At 53.0% G+C, this 25,548-nt stretch overlaps 8 protein-coding genes across 8 annotated transcripts; 4 read left to right on the top strand and 4 right to left on the bottom strand.

Annotated features, from left to right (window-relative positions):
* Window positions 1-1,130: 1,130 nt before the first annotated feature.
* BDP81DRAFT_444919 (uncharacterized protein) lies at window positions 1,131-1,693 on the bottom strand (the record flags this gene model as incomplete). The annotated part of the gene is made up of 2 exons (XM_060591889.1): window positions 1,131-1,612; window positions 1,672-1,693. 2 exons carry the CDS (start codon window positions 1,691-1,693, stop codon window positions 1,131-1,133), a joined length of 504 nt encoding a protein of 167 aa, XP_060452448.1.
* Window positions 1,694-3,061: 1,368 nt separating this feature from the next.
* On the bottom strand, window positions 3,062-5,361 carry BDP81DRAFT_389183 (FHA domain-containing protein; the record flags this gene model as incomplete). Its single annotated transcript, XM_060587225.1, has 2 exons — window positions 3,062-4,204; window positions 4,255-5,361. 2 exons carry the CDS (start codon window positions 5,359-5,361, stop codon window positions 3,062-3,064), a joined length of 2,250 nt encoding a protein of 749 aa, XP_060452447.1.
* Window positions 5,362-6,807: 1,446 nt separating this feature from the next.
* BDP81DRAFT_20935 (reactive mitochondrial oxygen species modulator 1-domain-containing protein) lies at window positions 6,808-7,696 on the top strand. Its single transcript, XM_060582647.1, has 5 exons — window positions 6,808-7,035; window positions 7,088-7,114; window positions 7,170-7,199; window positions 7,266-7,356; window positions 7,412-7,696. Exons 1-5 carry the CDS (start codon window positions 6,978-6,980, stop codon window positions 7,542-7,544), a joined length of 339 nt encoding a protein of 112 aa, XP_060452446.1. The 5' UTR covers window positions 6,808-6,977; the 3' UTR covers window positions 7,545-7,696.
* An 834-nt stretch (window positions 7,697-8,530) lies between these two features.
* Window positions 8,531-10,493, top strand: BDP81DRAFT_389181 (GMC oxidoreductase; the record flags this gene model as incomplete). Its single annotated transcript, XM_060587224.1, has 4 exons — window positions 8,531-8,553; window positions 8,612-8,798; window positions 8,866-9,608; window positions 9,674-10,493. The coding sequence occupies 4 exons, from the start codon at window positions 8,531-8,533 to the stop codon at window positions 10,491-10,493; spliced, it is 1,773 nt and encodes a 590-aa protein (XP_060452445.1).
* A 162-nt stretch (window positions 10,494-10,655) lies between these two features.
* Window positions 10,656-12,212, bottom strand: BDP81DRAFT_338773 (aspartic peptidase domain-containing protein; the record flags this gene model as incomplete). The annotated part of the gene is made up of 2 exons (XM_060585994.1): window positions 11,819-12,212; window positions 10,656-11,742 (listed from the first exon to the last, which is right to left on the bottom strand). Coding segments are annotated over exons 1-2 (1,314 nt in total), but the record flags the coding sequence as incomplete, so codon positions are not given.
* Window positions 12,213-14,633: 2,421 nt separating this feature from the next.
* Window positions 14,634-16,505, top strand: BDP81DRAFT_477756 (major facilitator superfamily transporter; the record flags this gene model as incomplete). Its single annotated transcript, XM_060594830.1, has 4 exons — window positions 14,634-15,314; window positions 15,400-15,498; window positions 15,555-15,764; window positions 15,831-16,505. 4 exons carry the CDS (start codon window positions 14,634-14,636, stop codon window positions 16,344-16,346), a joined length of 1,506 nt encoding a protein of 501 aa, XP_060452443.1. The 3' UTR covers window positions 16,347-16,505.
* Window positions 16,506-18,766: 2,261 nt separating this feature from the next.
* On the top strand, window positions 18,767-19,628 carry BDP81DRAFT_402224 (uncharacterized protein; the record flags this gene model as incomplete). The annotated part of the gene is made up of 2 exons (XM_060588835.1): window positions 18,767-18,979; window positions 19,101-19,628. 2 exons carry the CDS (start codon window positions 18,767-18,769, stop codon window positions 19,458-19,460), a joined length of 573 nt encoding a protein of 190 aa, XP_060452442.1. The 3' UTR covers window positions 19,461-19,628.
* Window positions 19,629-21,646: 2,018 nt separating this feature from the next.
* On the bottom strand, window positions 21,647-24,318 carry BDP81DRAFT_414779 (fungal-specific transcription factor domain-containing protein). Its single transcript, XM_060589394.1, has 6 exons — window positions 24,071-24,318; window positions 23,987-23,999; window positions 23,909-23,918; window positions 22,968-23,855; window positions 22,800-22,910; window positions 21,647-22,748 (listed from the first exon to the last, which is right to left on the bottom strand). The coding sequence occupies exons 1-6, from the start codon at window positions 24,123-24,125 to the stop codon at window positions 21,939-21,941; spliced, it is 1,887 nt and encodes a 628-aa protein (XP_060452441.1). The 5' UTR covers window positions 24,126-24,318; the 3' UTR covers window positions 21,647-21,938.
* Between the last annotated feature and the right edge of the window lie 1,230 nt (window positions 24,319-25,548).

The raw sequence follows: 25,548 nt of genomic DNA, 5'->3' as shown, positions 1-25,548 counted from the left end.
ACAGAATTCAGATGAACTGTCGACAGACCTTTCCATGATTTCGTTTCCCTATCTTTTGAGCGAAGTTTCGATACATAAAAGGCATCGTACCAACATCTTGGGACCGGGTCTGCGTGAACGCGGACGCCCGCGGTCCTCCGCATTGCGCCTCATGTGGGGAAGTGGTCCGGAACAGTCAGTACGACCGGTCGGCCGCCTCGTAATGTTCGCATTATCCATCTTCCACACGAATGTGCCAAAGACTTTGGTCCTCCTGGGTCAAGTTACTGAAGCTCGCTCCTAGAATTGTGCTTGTATTGCGGAGCCCGTACCGTTCGGACGGCCGCGGGTGGCCGAAAGGACGCGGCACAATTAAATACGGGGCATCGAACCCCATGCAAAAGAGGACCACGCGGTTGTCTAATCTCGCCTCCCCGACGGGAGATTTTCCATACACTCTTGCAGGGTTATTTCTTCGGCACGCCTGACAATATGGATAATACTGAGATCTCGGGGCTGGATTCTTCGGATCCGCAGGCGTCCGACTCTACTATGGACCTGGGGCAGTGCGAACTGCTAGAATAAAGCTGGTACTAGCGGTACTAGTAGTTAGTTGGTATGATCAAACTTTAAGTAGAACGTCTCGGGAGCGGTATTCACCATTTCTCTCGAATCATGAAGGACAATAACGAGGCTTCATGCTCCGGTCGGGATCGGGCTGGCAGGGTGATGCCCATGCGGATCTCCCGGTGCAGAGTCCGCCGATGGGCCCACATTTCCGGCATCGATGCCGTTCAGTCCCGGATCTTTCCATGGAAAGCCACTATTTGCTACCTACCTTACCTCACGCAAACTGGAAGATCGTGACCAGATCCATAATCCCATAACACGGTTCGTATTGCCCATTGACTAATATCTATCTAATGGCTATGGACTTGTAACAAAGCATATCCCACTCCAAGACCCACGGCCTTTCCCACCGATTAACCGAACTCAACTTGTCAACGGCTAAAACAGCAACATAGCATAAAAGCATATCCCGCAGTCATAACAGTATCTCTTCACAATCATAATCCATCGCAGTCATTTCAAGCATCACACACACACGCACACATACATTACCACCAACACCTCATCATCCTACACCAACCTCACTCCTGCCCAGCCCACCGTTCCGCAACCCTAGACGTAAAAAACACCCCCGCCGCAAGAATCGTAAACCCCGGCGCAAACAACAACAAAATTCCCACAACAACCATATTCGCAAAGAACTCTGACGTCCCAAACGCCGGCGCGCGGCCGATGAAGCCCGGGCCCATGGTGTGGACGTTCACCGTCGGACCAGCCTGCTTCTCCCCCGCGTGGTGTTGGTCCTGGTAGTTGTAGTGGCCCGTAGTTTGACTCTGTATTTGTCCAAGCGCGTGGAAAATGTCTGATGCGAGCGGTTTATGTTCCTCGTCGATCGTGACGCCCGAGAGCCAGGCGTGGATGTTTTCGTGGGGGTCTGTTGATCTCGTTGGCGGGGGTGGAGGAGGAGGAGGACGATGAGGATTGGGTTTGGATTTCGGGATGGCGGGGCGGTTGGCTTGGGGTATGGGGTGACTGTCTTCTTCGTAGATGAAGGAGCGTCCGTCTATCACTTGTCAGCAAAGTTCGGTCAAAAGATGACCTCGAGAAGGTTGCGAAGCTTACCGTACTGATCTGCCCAATTCATGGCGTCCAAAGAAGCTTCTTGAAGATCGACTAGATGTTGGCTAGTGGAAGCGGGGATATCACGAAGCCGGAGAGCAGACGAGGGGCACAGAGCTTTCGTTTTTGCGGTGGTAGGTGGATCACAACGAGCGCTTACACTTGGGAAGAAAAGGGCACCGTTATCGTCAAGAAGGGCTCCTGGATGTATCCATAGAGATAAATTGACCAAACTGTCATTGACTGTTTGTCTGACACGTGCGTTGTCGGGGAGAATGAAAGCGAGGCTGAGTGGTGATGGGCACTGGAATGCTTCATTTCATGAATGTTGTTGGTGTACATTCCATGGCCTCTCTTATCTGGGACCGCTCATCAGTGTTGCTATGATAGGACACAAGACAGGTGTCTTTGGCGCAAATGCAGCTCATGTATCCCATCATGACTGCTTGCCCGAGTATGATTCCAGGGAGGTTGACATTGGGTTTGGATGGAATTGGTAGGGGTAGGCACTCTATGGCTGGAGGGAAGTCGCCAATGCCTGTCCGACAATCGCCTCAAACGCCTTTGAGATCGTCGTCCGCTGGGACTGGAAAGAGACTAAATCTTCACGACTCCAATTCACGAGACCATCACTGTGCGAGAAGTGAGAGCAGGCGATCAAAAGATTCCTTGTATTCCCGTCCTGCCTCGAGTACTGTATGCAAACATTAATCTCGCCAATTCACCCCTGCCATACTGCCAATAATCTACAGCCCTCCGCCTCATGTTCATGTAGACTGCGCACCGAGCCAAGAGGCCTAGAAGCCGCATGACATAACGGGTACATGCAAGGCACGCGGTGAATGCGCTTGCATACCGATCGGTGGCTCTGCAGGTAGCCCCATCGGGATGTTGCAGCGGTCGCATTATCTTTCTGCAGCAAAAAAGTTGTCATCTCGAATTTGACCTATTCTTTTGTGCCCAGTGTAGTTGAAGAAAAAAAAAGGAAGTTCGTCGTCGTCCATCATCCCGTTTCCCATTCCTGGTTTGCCCAAGTCACAAAAAGAACACCGTGCTTGCAGCGCGATCGAAACGTCCTCGATCGAGGACCCCAGCCCGCAGAAAAGAAGAAAATCTTGAACGCCATCTCCCAACCAATTGTTTCCCTCCCAGCCGTCCCTATTGCCCGTGAGAATAGAAACAAAGGGAAAGAAAACGTCGTCGTCTTCGCAGTTCATACAGTAAAGGAAAAAGGTAGTAGGTACATAGGGAAAGAAAAAGCGACTTGGTAGAGGTCGGTGGAAAACGAATGACCGCTTTCAATGCAAGAAACGCCATAAATATGTGCAACGCCAACGTTGAAGTGCTTGTCTAGAGAACGGAACAAAGATGAGCCCAGTTGCAAACGACGCCCTCAATGACGGGGAGTCGGCTCGGGTTGCCAGCCGTTGATGTAGGCCATGAGACCCATGCCTAGGATTACCACACCAAGCATGGAAGCATAGGGAACCCCGGCCATCATGGCCTGATCCTTTGCCAGCTTGCCCGGGGGTATGCTAAGTGGCGTAATGGTGTTGGCTCGCGACAAGGTGGGCTTATCGCCAAAGTCATCCACAGAGGACTCTGCCTCCGTGGGTGCAGGCGCTGAGTCACTGGATCCGTTGATTTGGACAATCGAAGTTGTCTTGTCGGTAGGTCCTTCGCTTCGGCCGCGTCGTCCACGGGAAAGAGAACGGCTCTTCTCCGCCACAGCTGCCTTTTGCCGAGCTTCCTCATCTCTGCGGATCTGGGCGACCATCTCGGCCAAAGTCTGGCGATCGGCGTCGCGCTCCGTTTCGGCCTTTTCGCATCTGTGCTTCCATGCCTCCATCTGTTGCTTGAGGTCGGTCACTTCAGACATCATGGTGTCCAGCTTGGCTTGGAAACGTGCAGCAATATCCTCAGCGCTCTCTGGCGCAGGCTCCTTGGAGAGCGGTTCGGCATCCGTCATCTCGATGTCCTGTGCGTCGGCAGTATCCCGGGGTGGCTCGAAAGCCTCCTCAAGGAGAGCCTCGGTATCGTGCTCCCTGGGCGCGCCATTGGTTTCCTTCAAGGCACTGTCCTCGAGAATCTTTGCCATATCCTCGGCCAGCTCGCGTGCCTCCCGCTCTTTGCGGAGCATATCTTCCAAATCCCTAATACGGGCTGTTTGAGTATCCATCTCCATCTTTGCGTTATTCAAAGCTTCGGTCAATTGAATGATCTGATGCAAGTTGTCTCGTCCAACAGGCGAGGTGGTGCTATTAGTTTTTGGTCGCTCGGTGGTGCCCCGTTTCAAGGATGGCACATCGGGCTTCTCGGGCAGCGGCTGCTGGGGAGGCGGGGCAGGAGGATCGGAAAATCTCGTCTTCGCATCGTTGCGGAAGGGCAGAGCGTTGGCATTGGGGAGCTGCTTCGGAGGTTCGGGGGCTTCCGGCTTCTCGAGATCCTTGACGTCGTCTTTACTCAGGAGAGCATGGACGAACTGGCCCGTCCGAGAGAGGTCCTGAGACTGGAGTCGAGCGTTGCGCATCTCGTTCTGCAACCGAGTTAGCTTTGTTAAACATGTCCAAAGAATTAGTCACTCACGTGAAGTCTCTTGACGATATGCTCCGTGGTAATAGGCGTTAACAAGAACCCACGGGCAGCTCCGCCATTAGGGGCCATGCCGGCCATATTCTGGGGTGCCATCATGCGGCCGTTGCTGGCCATTGATGCGTTGCTTCCAGTCCTGCCACGGTAAGGCATGGGACTCGGCGCTGGCATCATCATGGCACCATTTGCGGGGTCCAAATCGCCAAAGTTCATGTCCATAACGTTACTCGAGGGGCTCATGAAGCCTGCGTGTTCGACCTTTGCAGCAACCTTATGGTGGACGACGGTCTTCTGATCCTCGCTCACGATGTCGATTCCCAACTCCAAATGATCTCCCGTCTGTAACTCATGTGGTTCGGATTCGCGATTCTCTTGGGAAAGACGTGTTCCGTTGACAAAGGTTCCGTTGGACGATTTGACGTCGCGAATGTAGATTTTGCCCGTGCGATCTGCCCATATCTCAGCGTGCTGCCTTGATAGCACTTTACTATCAAAGTAGCCGTTGATGGCAGTTGGGATCGTCTTCTGATTGGTTTGACGACCGATACGGAGCGTCTCTGGGAAGAATGGTACCGAAATGGTTTTGCGTTCAAAGGTACCATTGAGCGATAGGAGATAGAGCACGGGCTGCGCGTTAGGCATCGGGTCGCCCATGGGTCTTGCCCCAAGTCCCTGCTGCGACATCATTTGTGGTTGGCCCGGAGCCGTCTGCAGCGAGGAACCGCCATTGATGCCGTTCATGGCATTTCGCATAATAGGCCTGCCGAACTCGGCTTGACCTTCTGGCTTGCCAGGCGGCCATGGTCCTTTGGGTTGTGGTCGCTTTCTCGAGGCGGTGCTAGACCAGCTCATATCGGAGTTTGTAGACGCCGGGGTGCCATTTGGTTGGGAGCCATTGGTGGCAACGGTAGTGGTAGACGAGTTGGAGGAGGTAGACGAGACCGAGGAGGAAGAGTTGCTTCGCTGCAGCGTCTTCCGAGGTGCGGCGAACATGCCTCTGACGTCTTCTGGATTCATCGAATTCAGACTTTGGCCGCCATTAACATTCCATCCCGGTCGATTGAGTTGCTGGAAGCTGGGCGGGCTCGCGACGGCAGTCATGAGGAAGTCGTCGTTGTATTCGGGTAATGATCGCGGGACAGTGCAAGTCGTGGCAAGAACGAGCAGGTGATGACAGCTCGCAGGGTATCGATATTGATGGATGGTCTAGGTGACGTCGGGGGCTCCTTCTTTCACCATTCGCACAGTAGCCCGTAGGGTATCGTAAAGATCAGTCGCCGAAAGATAACGCGGATGTGTCAGATGAGGTCGATGGGGTGTTCGCTGCAGAGAGTAGGAAGCAATGAGGCTGAGCTGGCAGGTTAAAAAAAATAAGTCAGCGATGATGTCGCGGCAAGGATAGGGGTGGGCAGCCAATTGGCGCGACCCAGAAGCGGCCTGCGACGGTGCGACGGGACGGGGGGTCGCAGAAAACCGGGCCAAGGAGGCCCAGATGGGCAGGAGAGACATACCAGCAATATCAAGGAAGTGGGCAAAGAGATTGTTTTCTTTGAGCACTACGGTGGACGATGGGCTCAAGCGGAAGCGTCGTCGGGGGAGGGGGGGGGGGGGGGGGGGGGGTCGAGTGGTCTCCGTGGGTAGGTAGGTGAGGTTGAATCAAGGACTTGGGCAAAGAGAACAGAACGTGGTCGCCCCGTCTCGCTAAGCGCTTAGCGTAAGTGCGTGAGGAGCGCTGGGGGGACACCTGTGGGCGGGCCAAACAGCGTTCGGAAACACGCGCCGGAGCCGACTTGGGAGTCTGGGACATGGGCGGGCGGAAACAGCAGGGCCACAAGGCTCAGGGCAGGAGGGTGGCCGAGGGAGCGGGAAATTCTCAGTGCAGTTGGTTCGGTTACTGTTCTCAGTGTGAGGGTTCAGTTCAGTTCAGTTCAGTTCAGCTGAGCACAGGCCCCCAAGGCTTGGGTGTTTGACTGGATTTTCCACCAGGGGCCAGCTGGGGATGATCTTCATATGAACAAGGTCGTAAGGTAGCAAAGAAAGAGGAAGAGGTGTGGTAATGACAGGAAAAGAGGAGAGAAAGGAAAGGAGAGGAAGAAAAAAAAGACTGGTGCATCATCCGGGTGAAGGCGGTCTGGTCTGGTCACTGTGCTGTCATCGCCTCCAGTCCACCTGAGCTGGCTGCTGCTCTTGCCTTAGCCGTGGGGATCCACCCTCACCTGCCACCATCACATTCCATTTGCGGCGGTCGCCTGCGCTGTTCAAAGACTCGAGGCACGTGACACCCTTCAAGGCAAAGATGTGTGAGTGCCTCACAAAGAAGGTCAGTCAGGCAGCCAACCAGAGGACCAGGCTGACAGAAACGGGTCCCCCAAGGTGAGGTGGCCTGTGCTCCAGGTGACCTTGACATCACTGCTCTTTCCTCGAACCACAGTCTAAAGTATCTTAAGTGGGGCTAGCCGCTTCAGTCTTTTTGCCGAATAACTGCCGTACCCCGGATTCGATTCGTCCAAAGCTCCAGTGGCACCCGGCTCGGAAAGGCTGACCTTCGGCCACTTGGATTGGGTGCCGCAAATTGAGAGAGCTCCTCCCAGCCCACCATCGCAAACATCACCGATCCGCATCGTACGATTGTACGGTATTGAGCAACACCAGGAGCTCCATTGAATAACCAACGCTCAACACACAGTTATACCTATTGCTCAGACTCTCTTTTCACAATGCCTCCTGTTCCTGCGCAACATGGCGGTGCCATGGGCCCTGGAATCGCCGATAAGAGTACGATGATCTCTTACAACCTTTACGTGAGCTTTCAGCTAACTCTGCGCAGTGAAGATGGGTGCCCTCATGGGTGGAAGTATGTCTAGGCTGACTCGACAGTCCTCTTGACCCTGTCACTAACCATTCTATAGCTGTTGGCTCCGTCATGGGCTTCGTCTTTGGTGCGTGACTCCTCTCCTTTTCCTCCCCTCTGTCGCTTCACACCAGCTAATCAGCTACTCCCACAGGCTCGGTCAATATCATGCGCTACGGTGCCGGCCCAAACGGCATCATGAGAACTCTGGGACAATACATGCTTGGTTCAGGAGCAACCTTTGGGTACGTCAAGCCTGGTCCGGCTTCTGCAGACGCAGACTAACAACCACCCACCCAGCTTCTTCATGTCCATCGGTAGTGTCATCCGATCCGATGCCTCTCCCATTGCCGAGGAGGCTTTCCGAAGGGCCAACCGAAGACCGATCATCATGTACGGCCCCGGCTCCGAGTACGCAAAGCGCCAGCAATAAGCTAGAGGAGATAAAAATTCGAAATACCCTGTACATCATCATGTAGGAGAATAGTAGGCCGTTGCAGAAGGACGGCACGATGCTATAACACCGGCATCAAATGGATATATGTATAATACTTAGGTGTGTTGGGCATATCACGACTGCATGAGAAAAGTTATTGCATCTTCCAGGCGAGGCCTCGCATTCGCGAAAGTCGACGCCCAATGCTCAGTGCTACCGCAGCGCCTCTTTCCTGTCACCTTGGTCCACATCAATAACATTCATTGTTGGAAGAACGGAAATCAAACAGAGCGATGTCCAGATGCTTAAGACTTTGGAAATCTCAACGACGTATGGCCGCTCCAGCGGGACTGGCCGGCGCCACAGGGGCCGCATTGCGCTAACACACACGGTTTCGTTTCCCTCGACTTATTCCTTTTCCGATGGAGCTGGCCAATATCAGAGTTCATGTGGATTTGACAGTATGCAGGCTTCCAAGATCTTTGCATATGTAAACAGCCGTCGCCTTACAAACACTCGGATTCCGACCCGTCTCCCATTTCTCGACATGTCTGCGGAGTTCCGCAAGACGTTGCTTACTCATCGTGCATACAATTATGATGACCAGCGTTGCATCTTACTGGCTTCATTGCATGACCTAGCCTGTTCGACGCAGTAATACGCATCAAATCAGCTATGTCTTGGTCTAGCGTCCTTACGAAGTGGCGCTGGTCTCGGGTCCGTTTGGATCTGTGCCCAACAAGAACCACGGAAAGCTGTTGATTATTGATCACAAACGGCTGTCTGATAGATTCAGGCTCTACTGGGTAAGTGTTTGTGGTTCCTCGCTCACAGTCTAATGGGTATAAGTCCATCACGCTCCCTACTTGTTGATATCTTCTCATCAAGCCCACTTCCTCCTCCAATCCTCCTCTAGCTCTACCATGCGCTTGAGACTTTGTCCTTGTTGGGCAGGCATATGGACAAGCCTTGCTGTAATTGCCATGGCTGAGACTTACGATTACATGTGAGTGACAGTCGTGAGAGCCGTCAAGCTCGGATACTTAATTCTAACTTGGCCTTAGCATCGTTGGAGGAGGCACCGCCGGGCTGACGATTGCGGCTCGCCTCAGCGAGAACCCTCAAGTGACGGTCCTCGTATTAGAAGCTGGTGCGGATCGCTCTGCCGACCTGAATGTCCTGGCACCTGGGCTGTTCCCTGCTATGTACGGTAACGCCGACTACGATTGGGACTATAAGACTGTTCCCCAGGTAACTACTTTCCTTGCTTTGGTCTTCGTCTTCACTACCATGTAACGGAATAAACTGACATGTTCAGACCTCGGCCAACGACAAAGTCGTCGCTCATATCCGTGGGAAGCAGCTGGGCGGCTCCAGCGCCATGAACTTCATGTTCTGGACACACCCTTCGCGGGGAGACATTGACAACTGGGGCACCCTGGGAAATAAGGGTTGGTCGTGGGAGGCGCTAGCCGCCTACTTCAAGAAGTCAGAATCGTTTGTGGCACCCTCCAGCCAGCAGACGAGCGATCTTCTCCTCGACTATGTTGACCCTAGCGTCCATGGCACCACCGGACCGATCACCAATGAGTTTCCCTTACTCTACAGCCCCTTTCTCAAAGCCTGGCCACGAACTCTTGAGGAACTTGGGCTCGGTGTCGATGGTGATCCTCATGACGGGGTGGCTCTAGGAGGCTACGTCAATCTGCTCAACATCGACAAGGGCACGAGAAGCTACGCTGCAAACGCCTACCTTGGTCCGGCACGTCAACGGTCCAACTTGAAGGTAGTCACGGACGCTTTGGTGACCAAGGTTGTGCTGGCAAAGACTCGTGGTGGAGTCTTGGCGAAAGGGGTCAAGTGGTCGCAGGCTGGATTAGAGAGCGAAGCAGCCGCAAAGAGGGAAGTGATACTCGCCGCTGGTTCCATTGCTTCACCACAGCTCCTCGAGGTCTCTGGTGTGGGCGACAAGAAGCTCTTGGGTAGCCACGGCGTCGAAGTTTTGGTCGACAACCCCAACGTCGGAGAAAATCTCCAGGACCACGTCTATGTTCCTCTTGGGTAAGTCACCTCTCTCACGTACCCGCATCTATCATGGTCAAGGGCAATGAATGATTATTGCCCAGTTTTGCGGTGAAGCCCGGCGTACCCACCAACGAGGACTACGCCAACGCAACTTACTTCCAAGAACAGCTCGATCTGTACCTTCAGAACAAGACCGGTCGTCTGTCCTCTGCCGGTGCCAGCTCGGCGCTCTTGTCATTGAAGCAGATCGCCTCCTCTCTGGACCTGTCTCTGTCCTCTCCTAAGACCGACCTCCCCGGCTTGGCCGAGCAACACGGCATCACCTTTCGAGACCTCAAATCCGAAGCCATCGCTCAAGAGCTTACAATTGAGGGCGGTATCTCGCCCCAGTACTCCGCTGATACGACGAAGCTATTCTCGGCGGGATCACCGGGCAGCTTCCTCTCCATCCTGGGCGTTCTAGAGCACCCCTTCTCACGAGGCGCAATCCACATCCAGTCCGCCGACGTCGCTGTCCATCCCCTCATCGATCCACGCTACCTGTCCCATCCACTCGACATACAGCTCTTGAAAGCCATTACGCTTCATCTGCAGACCGTCGCGCGGACGCAACCTTTAAGCGACCTGCTCCAGGGTGGAGGGACCGTGTTCCAGCCCGGGTACCACGAACTCACTGTCGAGAACGTGGAGGATTGGATCAAGAATAGTATGCAGAGCGAATACCACCCCTGTGGTACTTGTGCCATGCTGCCTAGGTCCAAAGGTGGTGTAGTCGACGAGAGGTTCATGGTATACGGGGTGAAGGGGTTGCGAGTGGTCGATGCCAGCATCTTCCCCTTGATTCCGAGAGCCAACATCCAGTCTCTAGTCTACGCGGTAGCGGAAAGGGCAGCTGATTTCATCAAAGAGGATGGCCTCTGAGGTACATTATCCAAAGTGTTCTATCTCACTACCATCGTATATACACATTACATCTGTCTACATTACTCAAAGACGGAAATCCATCTAGAAGCTCAAAGCAAACATCGTCAAAGCAACCGCTGCAAGAACGCCAGCCGGGCCAGTGACGCTTCCACTACTGACGGCAGTCGGCGTAGCAGTCGGGCTCGAAGTGCCATTCGTAGCAGTAGCGTTCGCCTTCAGACTAGCAACGCCGAACGTGAGCTGCTCGGGGTTCGTCCCGTTCCACACGGTGTAGTATCCCTTCAACAGCGGGCTACCCAGAACCCAAATGGACGCAAGCTCGCTAATGGGCTGCACGGGGTTCAGGAAGATGGTCTGGCAGACGCCGCTGTGGCCGGGATACTCGCCCAAGTTGAACGCGCCCTTGGGAACAGTCATGTTGACCAGGTTGTCGCCGACGCCGAGGGTGAAGGTCAGCTCCGGGTCCAGCTTCTCGACCACGTCGCATGGGGCGCCCCACACACCGAGCTCGTCGATTTGCGTGATTTCGGAGCTGATGGCGGCGTAAATGTCCTTGGCGGTCTGGTAATCCGGCGTCTGGAGGAACGCGGTGCCGGTATCGACGTTGGACACGCCGACGGTGAACGCGGCGCCCGAGGCGTTGGAGTTGGAGACGGTCTTGCCGTTGACGTAGAAGGCGGGCTGGTCGATGAACCAGCTTCCGCCGAGGTAGGAGACCGTCATGTTGAAGTCGACGTTTGCAATCTCGCCCTCGTAGCGGTCCTTATTCACGCCGCCGAGCGTGAGCTCGCCTGGCGCGCTGCCCTCGCCCGAGTTGAGGAAGAAAGAAAAGAGGGGCTCGGGGACGCCGCCGTTCTGCGCGAGGGTCCAGAACCAGGTTGAGAAGGAGGTGTTTGTCTCGGCGGAGAAGTGGGAGAATCCGGGGGGGCCGAGGCCGAAGATGCCGTCAATGTTGGGCATCTCGTTAAAGGCCTCGGCGTAGGTGTCGCAGAGGAGCCAGGTTTGGTTCGCGACGGTGAGGTTGGCGATGGTGACGGTGTCGGTTACGACGGTGCCGGAGGCGGCTTGCGGGACGGCGTAGGGGACGGATTTGCCGCCTGTGCCGAAGGCGGTTATGACGTTGTTGCCGGGGGCGGGGGAGAAGGTTGTGGAGGAGGAGGCATTGAATTCTTTGGCGACGAGGCAGTTTGTGCAGGATGTTGAGGGGAGGATTAGGTCTGTTGAGCCGGTGTCGAAGGTGACGATGCTAGCGAGTGCGTGTGTTAGTCCACTTGCTCATGATACTATCATAGGGACAGCTTTTGATGGGCCCAAATACTTACTGCTTCTGGGGCGGGGTGCCGACATCGACTTCACCGATCCATTGGAGGTCAAAGTTCTCGAACCAGTTGGTCAGGGAGACTGAGCCGGTGGACGCGCGCTTGCTGAGAGTCTTTGCCTTGGAGAGGTTTGCACGGCGGCTGTGGAGCTTGATGTTCACCGGGTCGGCGGCCGCGGAGTGGCTCATGGCGAGAAGGGCGACCGCCCCGGAGACTGTCTCGAATCTCATGATGATGTTTTGGTGATATGAGATCAACTGATGGTGTAATTACGATTAGAAAGGTGTGAAAAGGCAATGAGAGATGCGCTGCTGTGGGGACTGGACTGGCGATCATTCATCTTCACAAGGCGGATATCACGACTTGTATATCAGACATCGAAAGAGGTTGAACAGGCACGCGTCGGAAGCTGCGAATGGAGCTTACATTGTTTGTGGATGCTGATCCTCCAGGGAACTTTTTTTTTTTCTCTCTTCCTTGCAAGGGTCACGGCAACGCGGATACTACAGAGCGTGAAGACATCTCGAAACAAAATCCAAGAAAGCCTCAGCTATGTCAAGTCTTTGGGACTTTGGTGATCGAGAGACAACTAGCCCCAGGACCTCGTCATCTCACTAGCGAGAAAGAAGAATAGCTTACTGCAGAAGCTCCTGTTCATGTTCTAAAGCTGTTGGTTAGATTTTACCAAAGTCCCGTTCCCACAGCTGAGGCGGCCGCTCCATACCCACATGCCGCTTACGCCTGAGCTTTTGGTCCAAATTCTAGGTTGCAATCACGGGAAGTGTTTGTTCGGTAGCGTGGTGCCTGGAAAATGGCGGAGCTGGGCTGTGGAGGGAGGACGGTCGCTCTTTTTAGGTGAGGTGGCTGCAGCCTGCGTATCGGACAGGGCTGAGCCCATGTCGGCAGGGATATGAGGAGAGAAAGACCAAAGCAGTTAGTTCCCTACAAGCTTTAGACTCATGCATTGAGCTCTCTGGACCAATGGCCTGATGCTTGGGTCCTTGAGAAGATGGAGAAGAGGTGAGATGTTGAGAGATGGGGGTGGGACGTCGTCCTCTATTTCGAAGAATTTTTGGGAGACTGGATCCCACAGCGCGGGAAGGCTGCTCTTTGATTTGGGGGCGGCTTGTGTTAGCACCATGCGGTATTGCGGCTCGAGTGTTCCTTGTGCCTTGCGATCCGATAGTCTGGACTCTGCGTTGACTTTTTGACGATGGTAAGCTGACATCGTGACAAATTGAGCATGGGGTTGGCCCTGTTGATACCCAGGTTTCGAATAATTGAGCCTAGCATAGCGGCCGCCGTGGATCGGAAGCGTGACCGGTCGGCGGAACTTCTTCAACCCGAGGATTACACACTGCAGGCAAGGGAGGTCTTGGGCACAATGACTCTGTGAATCTTCGCCGGTGACAACACTCCGCAATCTAAACGTTGGTAGTTGGCTCAAAGGCTTGGCATTGCGATGCCACGCGGCGCAAGGGCTGAATCTTGCTTGCAATTAGCGCAGCATGCCCTATTACAGAGGTCTCGAGGCTTGGATATGAGCTTGGCTTCAACGATGTTCTTGGCGGCAAAGCTTAAACCTGTTTGAAACAGTATGGCGCGTAAACCTTCGTCGTTTGGCATTCAGGAACTTTCATCGGCTTTCTGGCATTGCTTCTTCCCAACTCAGTGCAGCGCGCGTTTGCTCTGTTGGTGAAGAGCATCAGGACGAAAGCCGTCTCGTAGCAATTAGCAGCTGAACACCTTTGAAACTTGAGCAACGGTGACAAGAAGCATGACGGCAGGTCCCTCATCTGCTTTGTGTGGCCTACAGGTACTCGGGTGGTGGTTCTGAGATGTGAAATTGCTTACTTGCAAGCAAATCGACTTCTAAGTCAAGGTATGTGTAAAGACCAACTAGAACTTCGTCCGATGTATTCTGAGAACCCAGTCCCGACAAACGGGCTCGAAACCCCACGTACACGTAGCTCATCAGCGGGCCGATTCCGTGTCGGGGAGGGGTTACCGAGTGCATGCATCGTCCCTGGATCGGGAGCCAATGATGGGGCGCACAGAATCCGGAATACGGGGCCGGGCGTTGTGGGACAGAGCCCGCGCCCGGCCGGGGAAACGTCCACCGGCGCCGATCGGTCTTCCGAGACGGGAATACTTATGTGCCGCAAATTCGAGAACTAAGGTTGGCACGAAAATTCTCCTTGCCATTCAACTCTCCCTGGCATTGATGTTTCAATGCGGCAACGTCCAACGGAGCTACCCGGCACCAGTACCTCACTGCCGGGAACAATATTCCGTGTCGGCAGGGTCCTACGGCATCGAATAACTAATGAAATTGACATTGACATTGTCGCCCTGGCAATAAGAAGAGTCTAGCCGGCAAGACTCCGCTGCTAAGAGACCTCACGCGGAGAAGATGGACGGCGTTGAGGGCGCTTTTGAGGCAGCGACGGCCGAATCACGACACTGGACCCCGCGATGGCGACACACCCCACGCCAAGGGGTAGCGAATCATCAGCGCTTCGCAGCACATCATCAAGCATCGGACCCCGTTGTAACCCACACGAGTCTCGGAGTGTTATCTGGGCAGTTCTCCAGTATCCGTGAGATTGTGGCCAACTTGAAACCTCCCTTAGCGTAGCGCGATGGCCAGTTTATCAGGAAGCGAGATATATAAATCAGGTACGGGATCCCCCAAAGTCGCAAAATATGTGGTTTGAAAAGCTGTGGCTGCTCAATTACCCCTTCCTTGAACTCTTCCCAGTCTTCAGGTTGTAAGTTGTTAACTACGGGTTCACTAGAGCTCTCACCTTTGCTCGGCATGGGGACAGAGCAGGAATACGCGTCCGCGTCTCCCAAGGGAGTAACGGTGGACGAATCCTCTTCAGACGGACGAAACTCTGCTGTACTCGAGAAGAAGAAAGCACCATGGTGGTCCTACTTCTGGGATTACGAGCCAGACCGGACGCATGAGGAGCGCGTGTTCATCCAGAAGCTCGACGTTTTCTTAATAACGATGCTGAGTTTCGGCTACTTTATCAAAAACCTCGACCAGACAAACATCAGCAACGCCTTTGTCAGCGGCATGAAGGAGGACCTCGCAATGAACGGAAACGAGATCAATCTCATCGACACAGCATGGACCGTCGGCTACGTCGTGGGCCAGATTCCCTCGCAGATCGTTCTCACCAAAGTCCGCCCGTCCATCTGGGTGCCCTCGTGCGAGCTCCTCTGGACCGTCTTGACTTTCTGTCTGGCGGCGGCAAAGACTTCAAACCACGTTATTGCCATTCGATTCTTCGTGGGTTTGGCAGAGTCCATCTTTTACCCGGCCGCTCACACGATCCTTGGCTCCTGGTATAAGCCCTCCGAGCTCGGAAAGCGAGCCTGCATCTTTCACGCCTCTTCGGCTGCGGCGAGCATGTTCTCGGGCTACTTGCAAGCTGGCGTCTACAAGGGCCTCAACGGCGTTCATGGTTTGGCAGGTTGGAAGTGGCTATTTGTAAGCACCCCCTCGATCCCATATGGCGTGCTTTGGTGGAGACGACTCCTGCGAGACTGCTTGCTGACTCGGCCACAACTTACAGATCATGGATGGAATCATCAGTTTGCCAATTTGCATTGCTGGTTTCTTCTTCCTGCCCGATCTTCCGGAGAACACACGAGCATTCTATTTGACTGGGGATGTGAGTGACTTCAACTCACTGCTTTAAAATTAGAGCAGTTGCTTACAATGATTTAGGACCGCGAACTGGCTCGCAAGAGGATGGAGAGCGTCGGACGTGCTCCACGAACCAAGCTGGGCCGTTCTGCCTTCAAGCGCATTTTTGGTCGCTGGCATGTCTACTTCCTGACCATTCTGTACATTATCTTCATCAACATTGGGCCTTCCAGCAGTGTAAACCCCTTCTCTCTCTGGCTCAAATCCAAGGGCGATTCCGTGGAGAAGATTGTAAGTTCACTTGCACTATGGAAAGAAAGCTTTGTGCTCTTCAAGATAGCTAACACAGTCTCTCAGAACATCATTCCAACGGCGGCTTCGGCTATTCAATTAGTCCTCACGGTATCATTCGCCATCCTCTCCGACGCGATCCGCCATCGCGCCAGCGTCATGTCAATATCCACCTTCCTCGGCGGCTTCGCCGCTTTGATTCTCGCCATTTGGAACGTCCCAGACGGACTCAAGTGGTTCGCGTTCCTCCTTCAGCGTGCCTCTGTACCGTACGGACCGCTCAGTATGAGTTGGACCAACGAGATCTGCGGCGCCGACGCCGAGGAACGTGCCATTGTCATAGGAATCATGAACTCGCTGGGCTACGCCTTCAATGCCTGGGTGCCTATCCTGACGTACCCTCAAGTTGATTCACCCAAGTTCAAAAAGGGCTTTATCTTCTCGACTGTCGCTTTCGGTGCCCAGGCGTTGATCACCGCGACGGTGGCCTTTTTGTACAAGCGAGACAAGAAGAAGGAGAGCATCACCAAGAGAGATGAAGAAGGTGTTACGGCACCGGCCTCCGTTACTAACGCCGAGTAGACTTTTGATTCTCTGAAAGCTGCCAATGGTTTCGGGACGCATCGGGAGGGTTTTTGGGTCAACTGACTTCCTGATGCAGGCTGTGAATGGCCGCTTATTCAGAGCAAGTATCTGCTTCCTTGATCCAACTTAGCAAGCATCTTTGGACATTTGAATTCGAGCGTTTTGGTCAACATAGAAAACACTTTTCCGTTTTGTTAGAATGTCTTAGAAGTTAGACCTTCCAAGTTTCATCTTCTTCTCAAGACCGCATGTCGATTACATAAAATTGACATATCTTCAAAATCGGCTTCCTGCATGTGGCCTCGTCGAAGAACCACAAGCGATGAAGTCTATACTTGATTATAAGGTGCTCTCGTACAATCTCCGATTAGAGGATAGACCCAAACATAATTCTGCACAAATCAGTGTATCCTCTTGAGTGCTCTTATACATGACTCGTTATACGCAAATTGCTTACGTCGGTTTCAAACTGTAGTATAGCCCCTTCATGTAGATAAGATCAGCCTTGGTGCAACTTAGTACTAGAATATCGAGCTCCTTGTCCTTTCTCTTCTCGGATCCCCAAGTATTCGTGTCAGGGTATAGGAGCAGCCGTATCTACAGCCCATCACTTTAATTAGCAAGTATGAAAATACTAAGGGCAATTTCGACTTTTGACAGTTTAAGTTGAACCAAAGCCTGGTTGAGGGCATTCGATCATCCTCTCCAAGATTCTACCAATCCTATATGTATTTCACGACCACTACATGAGAGTGGATTCCAAAGACAAAACTCTCTGCACCTGTCTGGTAAAGAAGTAAGTGTAAGTAAGACAGAAATAGCCCGAAATTTTGGACTCAATCTGGAGCCACTTGACAACTACCAAATATCAACTTGCATAAGCCTGCGCATATGTGACTTCTCACCATCTCATAATTCTTGTCGTTTAGAGTTTTAGCCCTCTCGCCCCGCTTAATTTAGAGAATAAAACAAATAGTTTCCAGTTCTCTTTGATTTAGGCCACACTACTTTGCGCGCCATATTTGTTTCATGAATCATTCCCGTGGGAGCCTGCTCCCTTACGTACCAAAAGACAACTGAAACAAATACCAATCGGTCTCCAGGAGGATTGACTCCCTTAGTACATGTAGCAATGAGAACTGATAGTGGATGAGTGCACTTCGTGTGAACATTAGACAATCAAATTCAAAGACCGTACTATTGTTTTCAGGCCGTCATTAGTAGAGACAAGTTGGCAACAGGAACCTGCCCAGCAGCCCAGCTGTCATAACAAAAGTCACGTGTCAAGTTTGAGATCTTTCGAGATTTTCTTTTCCTAGACTTTCAAGTATCTGTAAACCTATTGTATGTGAAAATCTCTCATTAAAGTGTTGTAGCATACAGGCCGAGTTTTACATTATGATTTCTGAGAACACGAGTCGTGTCCGGGAGCTACGGGCGAATACGTGTATTTGTGGTTTAAACTTTCGGGGGATGGCGTGGCCTACCGGCCGCCCGCCGCAATGGCCATACTTGAAATGAAGGCATAGAGAAACTCAATCAATTCCCATCCGGTATGTGGGGTAATTGTCAACTTCGGCATTGATACTGTTGCTCATAATGAATTTTGAAGCATTGAATCCAGCTGCCTCAGACTGAGTTCGATGATTTTGAAAGAAGGTCCATGTCTCGGCGAAGTTATCGACCGCGTGAATACTCATGCTCGCCGTCGAAGTATTCACAACTATGTTTCACTATCTTGGATGTGCAATACTACCATGCTCGGGAGGATACGATTGTCGGATTGGAAGTCCAATTCGGCCGCGAGTAGGGGCAGAGCATGGGCCACCTCGAGGGGGTACACTTAGACCTCGACTACCCACCCAACCTCCGGTTGGAATCTCCCTTCTACTCCTTACGCAGAATCAATCAATACAGAGATATTGATACTTCGTCACCCACAGGACCCTACGGTTCGAACCAACTTCCCTGTGAAAGGAATACCAACAACGATCAATGGAATATTAAGGAGGCCGTCGTTTTTTCCGAGTTCCAACGGCTAAGTACTCCGTAGACCGTAGTCGCAATGCCGACGTTGCACAGATCGGTAGTACCGCCACCATGGATAGACGCCAAGAAGTTTGTAAACTCTAATCTGTGGGATTTGCGATGCAGAATGGATACTATTCGAACGAAAGCTCAGGGGCCCCGGCTGAAGCTTTTCTCCCATGGTTGACTCCCGGTGAAGTGGGACCCAGCACTGTGGGTTCTGTCTCCGTACATATCATCCCTCTGATCGTCTGCTACAGGAAGCGCAACTCAGATCAACCACTCAACACTCTCTTGACCACAGCCGCACATTCGGCACAGATTCTGTCATTCGTTTTCAAAGTCGAATCTTACCAGCTTACCCAGAAGAAAGACGAGTCTGTACCACAATGTATCTCGATAATCTTCTGGTTTCCGCCGCCCTCATCTGCCTGGCATCTGCTGAGTACACGACCAAATACCTCACCGGGTCGTCGAACAACACGATCCAGGTCCTTGTCGAGGGAGACGACCCGTCACTGCTCGTCTGGCCGTCTTTCGCCCGGGACAGCCTCGATGATTTCCACGAGTTCTCGACCACCCCCGCCGACGCGGGCTACCGCGTGTTGCGTCCTTAGCCCCGAGGCATGGGCGAATCTACCGGCCCCATTGACACCACTTGGGCCGAGGTGGGCGCCGACCTCGTCTCAGTCATTGATACGTTTGGCAACGGAAAGGCTATAGTACTCGGTCACGCCGCCGGCCAACGTATGGCAAAGAACATGGCTGCCGCACTCGGAAAAGGTGCCTTCGATCGTTTTGGCATGCATCAACACCGGTACCAACACCAATGCCACAATCGCAGCTACGGCAAACATTGCGAGTCACTATACGTACTCAGCAGAGGAGCGGCTCGCTGCCTTGGAACTGGGCTATTTTGCGCCAGGACATAATGCCTCTCTATGGTTGACGGGTTGGTACCTTGAGGCAATGGGCTCCGTAACTGGGGCTCCCACGAGCACCACGATCGGCAGCAACAATACGCAGATCTTGGACGTCATCGCGACATTGGATCCGTGGAGGAGAGAGGACCAGTGGAACTAAACAACTGGGCTGGTTGGAAGCCGGTCCACGGTTTTCTTTGTTGAAGATGCTTCTCACGCGCTGTTCCCTGAGAACTTGCAGGGCGTCGTGGATGCCATGCTGCCATGGTTGGAGACCCACCCAGACTTCGTCTTGGAAATAATTGCTTTTAGCATCGAAATAGCCGGCGCAAGACAATTGTCGAGACACATATGAAATAAATGTCGTCGATGACAATGCTGTGACCAAAGCTTTCGAAGCATGCCATATTCCAAGTGCCAGAGTTCCGACTCTCGAGTTAGTTGTTGCCTTGTTGGGCGATAGAGACTTAGGAATTTGAACAGAGAGCAATGCGTAGAGCTGAAGTTGCCATTGACTAAGGCCCCTTGGTCCAGAGTGAAGTTTAAAAAAAACCCTTAGAGCTGACTTATCGATTTCCGAATATTGCGGGAAGCTGATTTAGTTTCCGGCCCGGCCTCGACACCGGCCCTACCGGCCCCGGCAAGGTATCCGGCACTTCCTCCGGAATGTGGCTGGTTTTAGTGAGAGGAAATCGGAGCCGAGCCAACCACAGAACAGTCCGCACAGTCCCAGAGTTCATCGAACCACCATCCTGCAAACCCGCTCGCTGGAAGTCGAACTAAGCAGGCCGCGCACATAGAGATACCTACACAATTGAGAGCAACGCCACAAATTTGCTCGCCTTCTTGTCCCTTCAACCACGAGCGAGCAAATCTTCTGCCCAGTAGACATCCGAAGAGATCGTGCTTCTGCTTAAGCAAGCGGGACCCCATACCTCCAGTCCTTTCAATGTCCAAGTTGCGCCACGTGCCATGGTGCAGAGAGAAGCGCGATTCCAACCCTCTATCCTGGATCCGAACAACCCCAACACACCAGGAGAACAGGATGTCCTCTTTCCCCGCCCGTTAGTCTCGCATACTTAGTTGGAGAAATAACACCAACGGCCGGGATCCGGCAGCCATGTGGGGTGGTGCAGAAGCAACGCACATCTGGGCCGCCCGTCTGCCAGGCGTTTGCACAATATGAAGTCCAGTCAGCACAGGTCAGTAGGTCAGGCCCTCACACCTGCTCGCGAATCGAGCCCGAGTATGCATCCATCACACGACGCCTCAAATGCGTGTCCAGCCTCGACTCAAGCTCTGTGAGGTTAGACCGGCGCGGCTGGTTGACTTGGGTACTTCTGTTCGCATGCCCTGGTGTCACCGACTACTTGTGCCGTCTAATGCTGAGCTGAGATATGACAAATACGGGCGGCCGGTGTGCGCGCGACTTCCCGAGGATCATTTGCTATTCACAGGACGCGGAGCAAACGAGCCCATCAGGTCGGATTGACAGTTGATCCAAAGCCTCATGACACGGTCCGCACATCTGAGCGTTGAATCAATCTTAAGGCACCGCGTAAGCGCTCAGCCCTACCTAGAGACTCTGCATCGATTGCAATTTAAACCCAGGAAGCGAGGAAGGATGAGTGAGAGATGTGACTTGACCGATTTCCCTCGTCTCTCTTCCCCCTCACCCTTAACTCCAAAAAAGCAGAGCCCTCGTAGTCACGCATCTCGGTTTCAAAAACGAAAACTCCCGGGCTAAATACCGCTTTCGGTATTAGCACCGCGTTCTGTGGTTACAGTGCGTGGCCGGCACGCATGGCTTTGTGTGATGGAGGGTGCGCCAAAATCAGACGAAAGGACTTGCAGGCCCAGATCGGTAACCGCTCACAGATGCAGATATCTTGCCCCATTCCACCGCAACGTCTCGGCGTTGGAAGAGTACAGCAGCTGCCCACCCGAGGTGGCACCTTACCGAGTCTTACAATTTTTAGGCTCAGGCATACCTCTATTCTGACCCGTTACTGCAACTGCTGGTAGTCTCTTTCATCAGATGCGAGCGTCTGTGCCGCCCCCGGTCCCCTGGATCTGCAGAGGGGCAATCAGGCTGAAAGGAACCCTGCACCGAGGTAGAGATATACCCTGCGGCTCCCTGTTCCCCAACGTTGGTTGGCGGACAATCATGACAGTGATGTTTGGCATTGGTCGAGCCACGTCGACTCACCTGAAGGAGTCGCCGGTCTTGTGGACGAGCGGATGCAATCATGAGCTGCATTAGCTTGCTCGAGGAGGTGGATGTTGGGCTCCGCCAGAGGAGCGCTAGTGCACAGCGCTGATGAACAGTCCGTGATGCGAAATCAACTCGTTTTCGTTCTGCGTGTGCAACCGAGTCCACGTCGAAGAAACGATTGTGGTATATTCAACTGCTACTGTATGCAACTCCTTTTTTTGGGCGCGTAGTATCCCTTTAACCCGGCGTCTTGCCAACGTATCATAACATGCGTTGCCTTCTTAAACGACCATCATGCCGTAAATATATCAAAACAAGGGTCCCGGAAAAGGTCAGGAGCAAGGGTTTCCCCAGGCTTGTCCGTCTCCGTCTCTGTCCCCAAATCCCCGGACCGGACTCTCGTACGAATGAAGTCACTTCCATTCAACCAAACACAAGTCCAAACTTCATGCTTGCCGCCACTTGCCTCCATAAGTCTGGACAGGCCTCAGAACCCACCTGCTCCTTGCCGTAGGCTCGCATGTCCAACCTTCTCCACACGTCCATGACAACAACCCACGGCTTTTCCGTGTCAACCACACCCTTCTTGCTGCCAAAGGCCGTGAACGCCTGACGCACCAGGCCTCGGTCCCTGCTGCATATGGCATGACAAGCAGAGAAGAAGAGAGGCCACAGCATGGAGAGTCCTGACCCGCCGTGAGATACCGACGCCGCACAGTGCCACAGAGCGGCCTGCGTGTGTTTCTGCACCAGGCGATGTGATGAAGGGTATTCCGAAACAGTGCTGTATAGGAAGACCAGGGCGCTCTGCCTGTATGCGAGTGCCGTACTTGTGATCCACCGGATGTTGGCAAGCTCCGCTTCTGATGCACTTTCGGGGCCGTCGACGATACGGTTCACAAGAGAGAAGCCTGGTGGCAGTGTCGGACTCCACGACTCCAAAGCTCCCTCGATTGCTTTATATGCCGTCTGATACTCGGTACGGAGGACGGCGAACTTGGAGGTTTGCCCTGTCGCTGTGGCGGCCTGAAGCTCGCGTTTCACCGCCATAAGCTCCGCAAGGCGATGCAGAGTGGGCCAAAGATCATCGGCCATGCCTAATACGGGGTCGATTACACCAGAGATGACGGGCGATGGCGGGCTACTCGGCGAGTAAGCTCGACATGAGGGAACTGCAAAGACGGGGGACGAGCCGTTCGTCAAGGCATTGAGCACATCGAAGTAGCGAAATACCTGCCTCGTGTTAAAGATATTCCCCATAAAACTTCCACAATCCCAGCTTACCTGTTCGAAGAACACCACACTTGCAGGCTTAGGGGATGGCATGGCACCAATGATGTGACGTGCGCCCTGGAGATGATTATACACCACTTTGTCCGAGCTCCGCTGTAACACCTACGCTGCCAGTAAGTTGATGCGTCAAGTACAAGTAGACAACAAGACTTCTCTTACCAGATCGTATTGTATAAGTAGAATTATTGTCGCCAAAGCTTCTTCAAATCCGTCGCCATCCTCAATGATTGCAGAAAGACCAGCAACCGCTCTATCGTGGAAACACGCAGATCCCTCCGTAGTCTCGAGACCAGCATATTCACGATGGGCGCTGGCCAACGCGTATATCGCACTTCGGACGGCGGAACTCCTGTGCGAAAGAGGAAGAATATGTTGCTCGAAGGGGTTTGCGACGTAATCTACAAATCCCATTGTCGGTAGCATAATTTTGGAGTAGTGATCTAGCAAGCCGGTATTCTCTGGACAATCGGGAGTGGCGTGGTAAGGCGGCGGTAGCAGGTCCAACAAGGGCGGTGATGCGGTTGCCCAAGGTTGCTCGTTCCAAGATATGTCGAAACTGGCGCTGAAGAAGGAATCATCTACCGGTTGTTGAAAACTCTGGTCCACAGTCGCAAGAGAGAGTGGGAGGTGAACGTCAGCTGACTTCTGACAGCCCAGATCCGCCATCAGCTTGAAACCGTCTTCATAGGGTTGCAAGGCCTCATAGCCAAAATCGTAGCTGCCTGTATCGTCGAGGTCTTCGGAAAGAGCAAAGGCAGAATCGATCGAAGCGGAATAACTGCTTTCTACAGCCGACGGTGGAGAGCGAGTCTCTTCTACACCTAGTTGAAAGACATCGGGCGGGGTGACGATGTTCGTATCTGGACTTGTCTGGAAGTCCGTGTTGCCCGTCGGGCTACTTGAGTCGTCTGATGCCATGGAGTCTTGAGCATCTACCAGCCGGGTCGAGGTTCTTCTCTTCCTCTTCTTTATAGGCTCATAGGTACAGACTATGCCAGCCTGCACACAACGAAGACATTGTGGGCGTTCTTCCGAGCACTTCTTTCTCTAGCGAGGTATTGGTCAAAGATTCATATCCGAGATGAGCCAAGATGACCAACCTTGTCACGACTGCGAGGTGTTTTTAGCAAAGTGATTACTCAACATGCGATGAGACAAAAGCTCGGACATAGACTCACCAGTATTTGCATCCTATGACAGTTACGAAACCCATGTCAGAAATCCCGAATCCAAGGCTTTCGTGGTAAAAGCATCGTACGAACCTGCTCTGGACCGAGTCTTGATCGGCCGTGGACGAATAGGCTGGGTGACGAGCATTATGCTAGTAGAACCGGAGCTCTGCAAAGTGATTCAAGAAACGACTTTGAGAATAGCAAGACGGAGGTTTAATAACCTTCCCGTCACATCAAAGTTGCATCAAATGCCGGTAATGGGTCGCAGCAGAAACTTGCAGCAGGAAAAGCAAGTGATTATAGACCATCACAGAGCAGCAGAGGCGGTGGTATTTCAGCGAGCCACACCATGAGCCGACATGGTTCCCCAATTTACCCCAGCTTCCATGAGGGGAAAAGATGCGAGGGAGCTAACAGGGGACTCTCGACAGATTTGGAGACGTGCCGCACGCCCAGAGCCCACGGCAAAATGCCGAACAACACCGGGCTCCCGCACCCACCATCAAAGACTACGACCGGGACCCTGGAGTGACCCCAGGAAACGTTGCAAACTAAAAGACTAGACTGTGCAGCCAGCAAATTAACCGGCCATTCTTCCAACATCCTGGTGATCGGTCCAACTTGAACGAGTGAAATTTATGGGGTTTGACGAGCGTTTGTGGGGGAAGATGGGAGCGGTTGGTTGTGAGGAGCCCCCCAGCCCGCTTCGCGACATCTGACATGCAAGGGTCGAAAACACACCATCCCGGCCCTCTCGCCAGTCACGATGCGGCAGGTGGCTTTTTCGTCACTCCCATCATCCGATCGACCGTTGATTTATATGTGTACCTCGAGATATTTTGATGATCTTAGCTTTGCCACCGGACCCAAGCGCGTCGTGGAGGGGTGGAGGGCCAATGTGGTAACGGGGCAAGCCATCACTATGCCACGCGGATGGCTCAGGAAAGATGGAAGTATGCTGTGGATGCCATCATCGCTTCGAAACGAGGCAATCATAAAGCTCCTGACTACTTAGTGATCCAAGGAGGATCAAATAGTTCTGAGCTCGTCGAACCTGAGAATCAGAGGTGTTGGACAGTAGGTATTGCCCGTAACGTGGTGTGATGTGATTCTTGTTGGTGATCTGAATCTCAACGTGGTTGATGACGGCGGAAAATGGCTTGACACGGTACCTAGCCAAAAGCGGCATATACCTTGCCTGATTGGCCCTTCTGGTGAGAATGGATCTAACCTGGGGGCAAGCTAAGTCTCGGCTAAACCTGCTGTCACATATGCTGAGCCATAGAGGCACACACATCGTGCCATCTCTGTCTGATCAGTCAGGAGGCCGGATATACTGGCGATATTGTCAAAGTTGCAATACTAGTGTTACGGCCAGCTAGTCGTAGTGAGGTATGTTTGCAGAAGTTGAGGCTGCGGAACTGTTAACAGTATTCGTAGTCGGGGATAGCTTCAGGGAAGCTATGTCTGTAAGTCGTAAGGTAAGGGAAGGCTTCGGTGATCAATCGTAGTCTTATCAAAGAGGTTCTCAGGGAAGATAGCTGAAAGCGATCATAAGATCTGATACG

This window comes from Colletotrichum phormii, assembly GCF_030913505.1.
Source record: "Colletotrichum phormii strain CBS 102054 chromosome Unknown BDP81scaffold_1, whole genome shotgun sequence".
Classification (NCBI taxonomy): domain Eukaryota; kingdom Fungi; phylum Ascomycota; class Sordariomycetes; order Glomerellales; family Glomerellaceae; genus Colletotrichum; species Colletotrichum phormii.
The sequence above is the reverse complement of the archived record's forward strand: the minus strand, read 5'-3'. Positions and strand labels throughout refer to the sequence as shown.

Excerpts from the sequence above, each read along its gene's own strand:
- BDP81DRAFT_20935 (XM_060582647.1), top strand. The coding sequence starts at position 6,978 with ATGCCTCCTGTTCCTGCGCAACATGGCGGTGCCATGGGCCCTGGAATC. Across the intron at positions 7,036-7,087 it reads CCCTGGAATCGCCGATAAGA|TGAAGATGGGTGCCCTCATG; the intron begins GTACGATGATCT and ends AACTCTGCGCAG. Across the intron at positions 7,200-7,265 it reads CGTCATGGGCTTCGTCTTTG|GCTCGGTCAATATCATGCGC; the intron begins GTGCGTGACTCC and ends CTACTCCCACAG.
- BDP81DRAFT_414779 (XM_060589394.1), bottom strand. The coding sequence starts at position 24,125 with ATGCTCGTCACCCAGCCTATTCGTCCACGGCCGATCAAGACTCGGTCC. Across the intron at positions 22,911-22,967 it reads TACTTATACAATACGATCTG|GTGTTACAGCGGAGCTCGGA; the intron begins GTAAGAGAAGTC and ends CTGGCAGCGTAG. Across the intron at positions 22,749-22,799 it reads GTGTGGTGTTCTTCGAACAG|GTATTTCGCTACTTCGATGT; the intron begins GTAAGCTGGGAT and ends AACACGAGGCAG.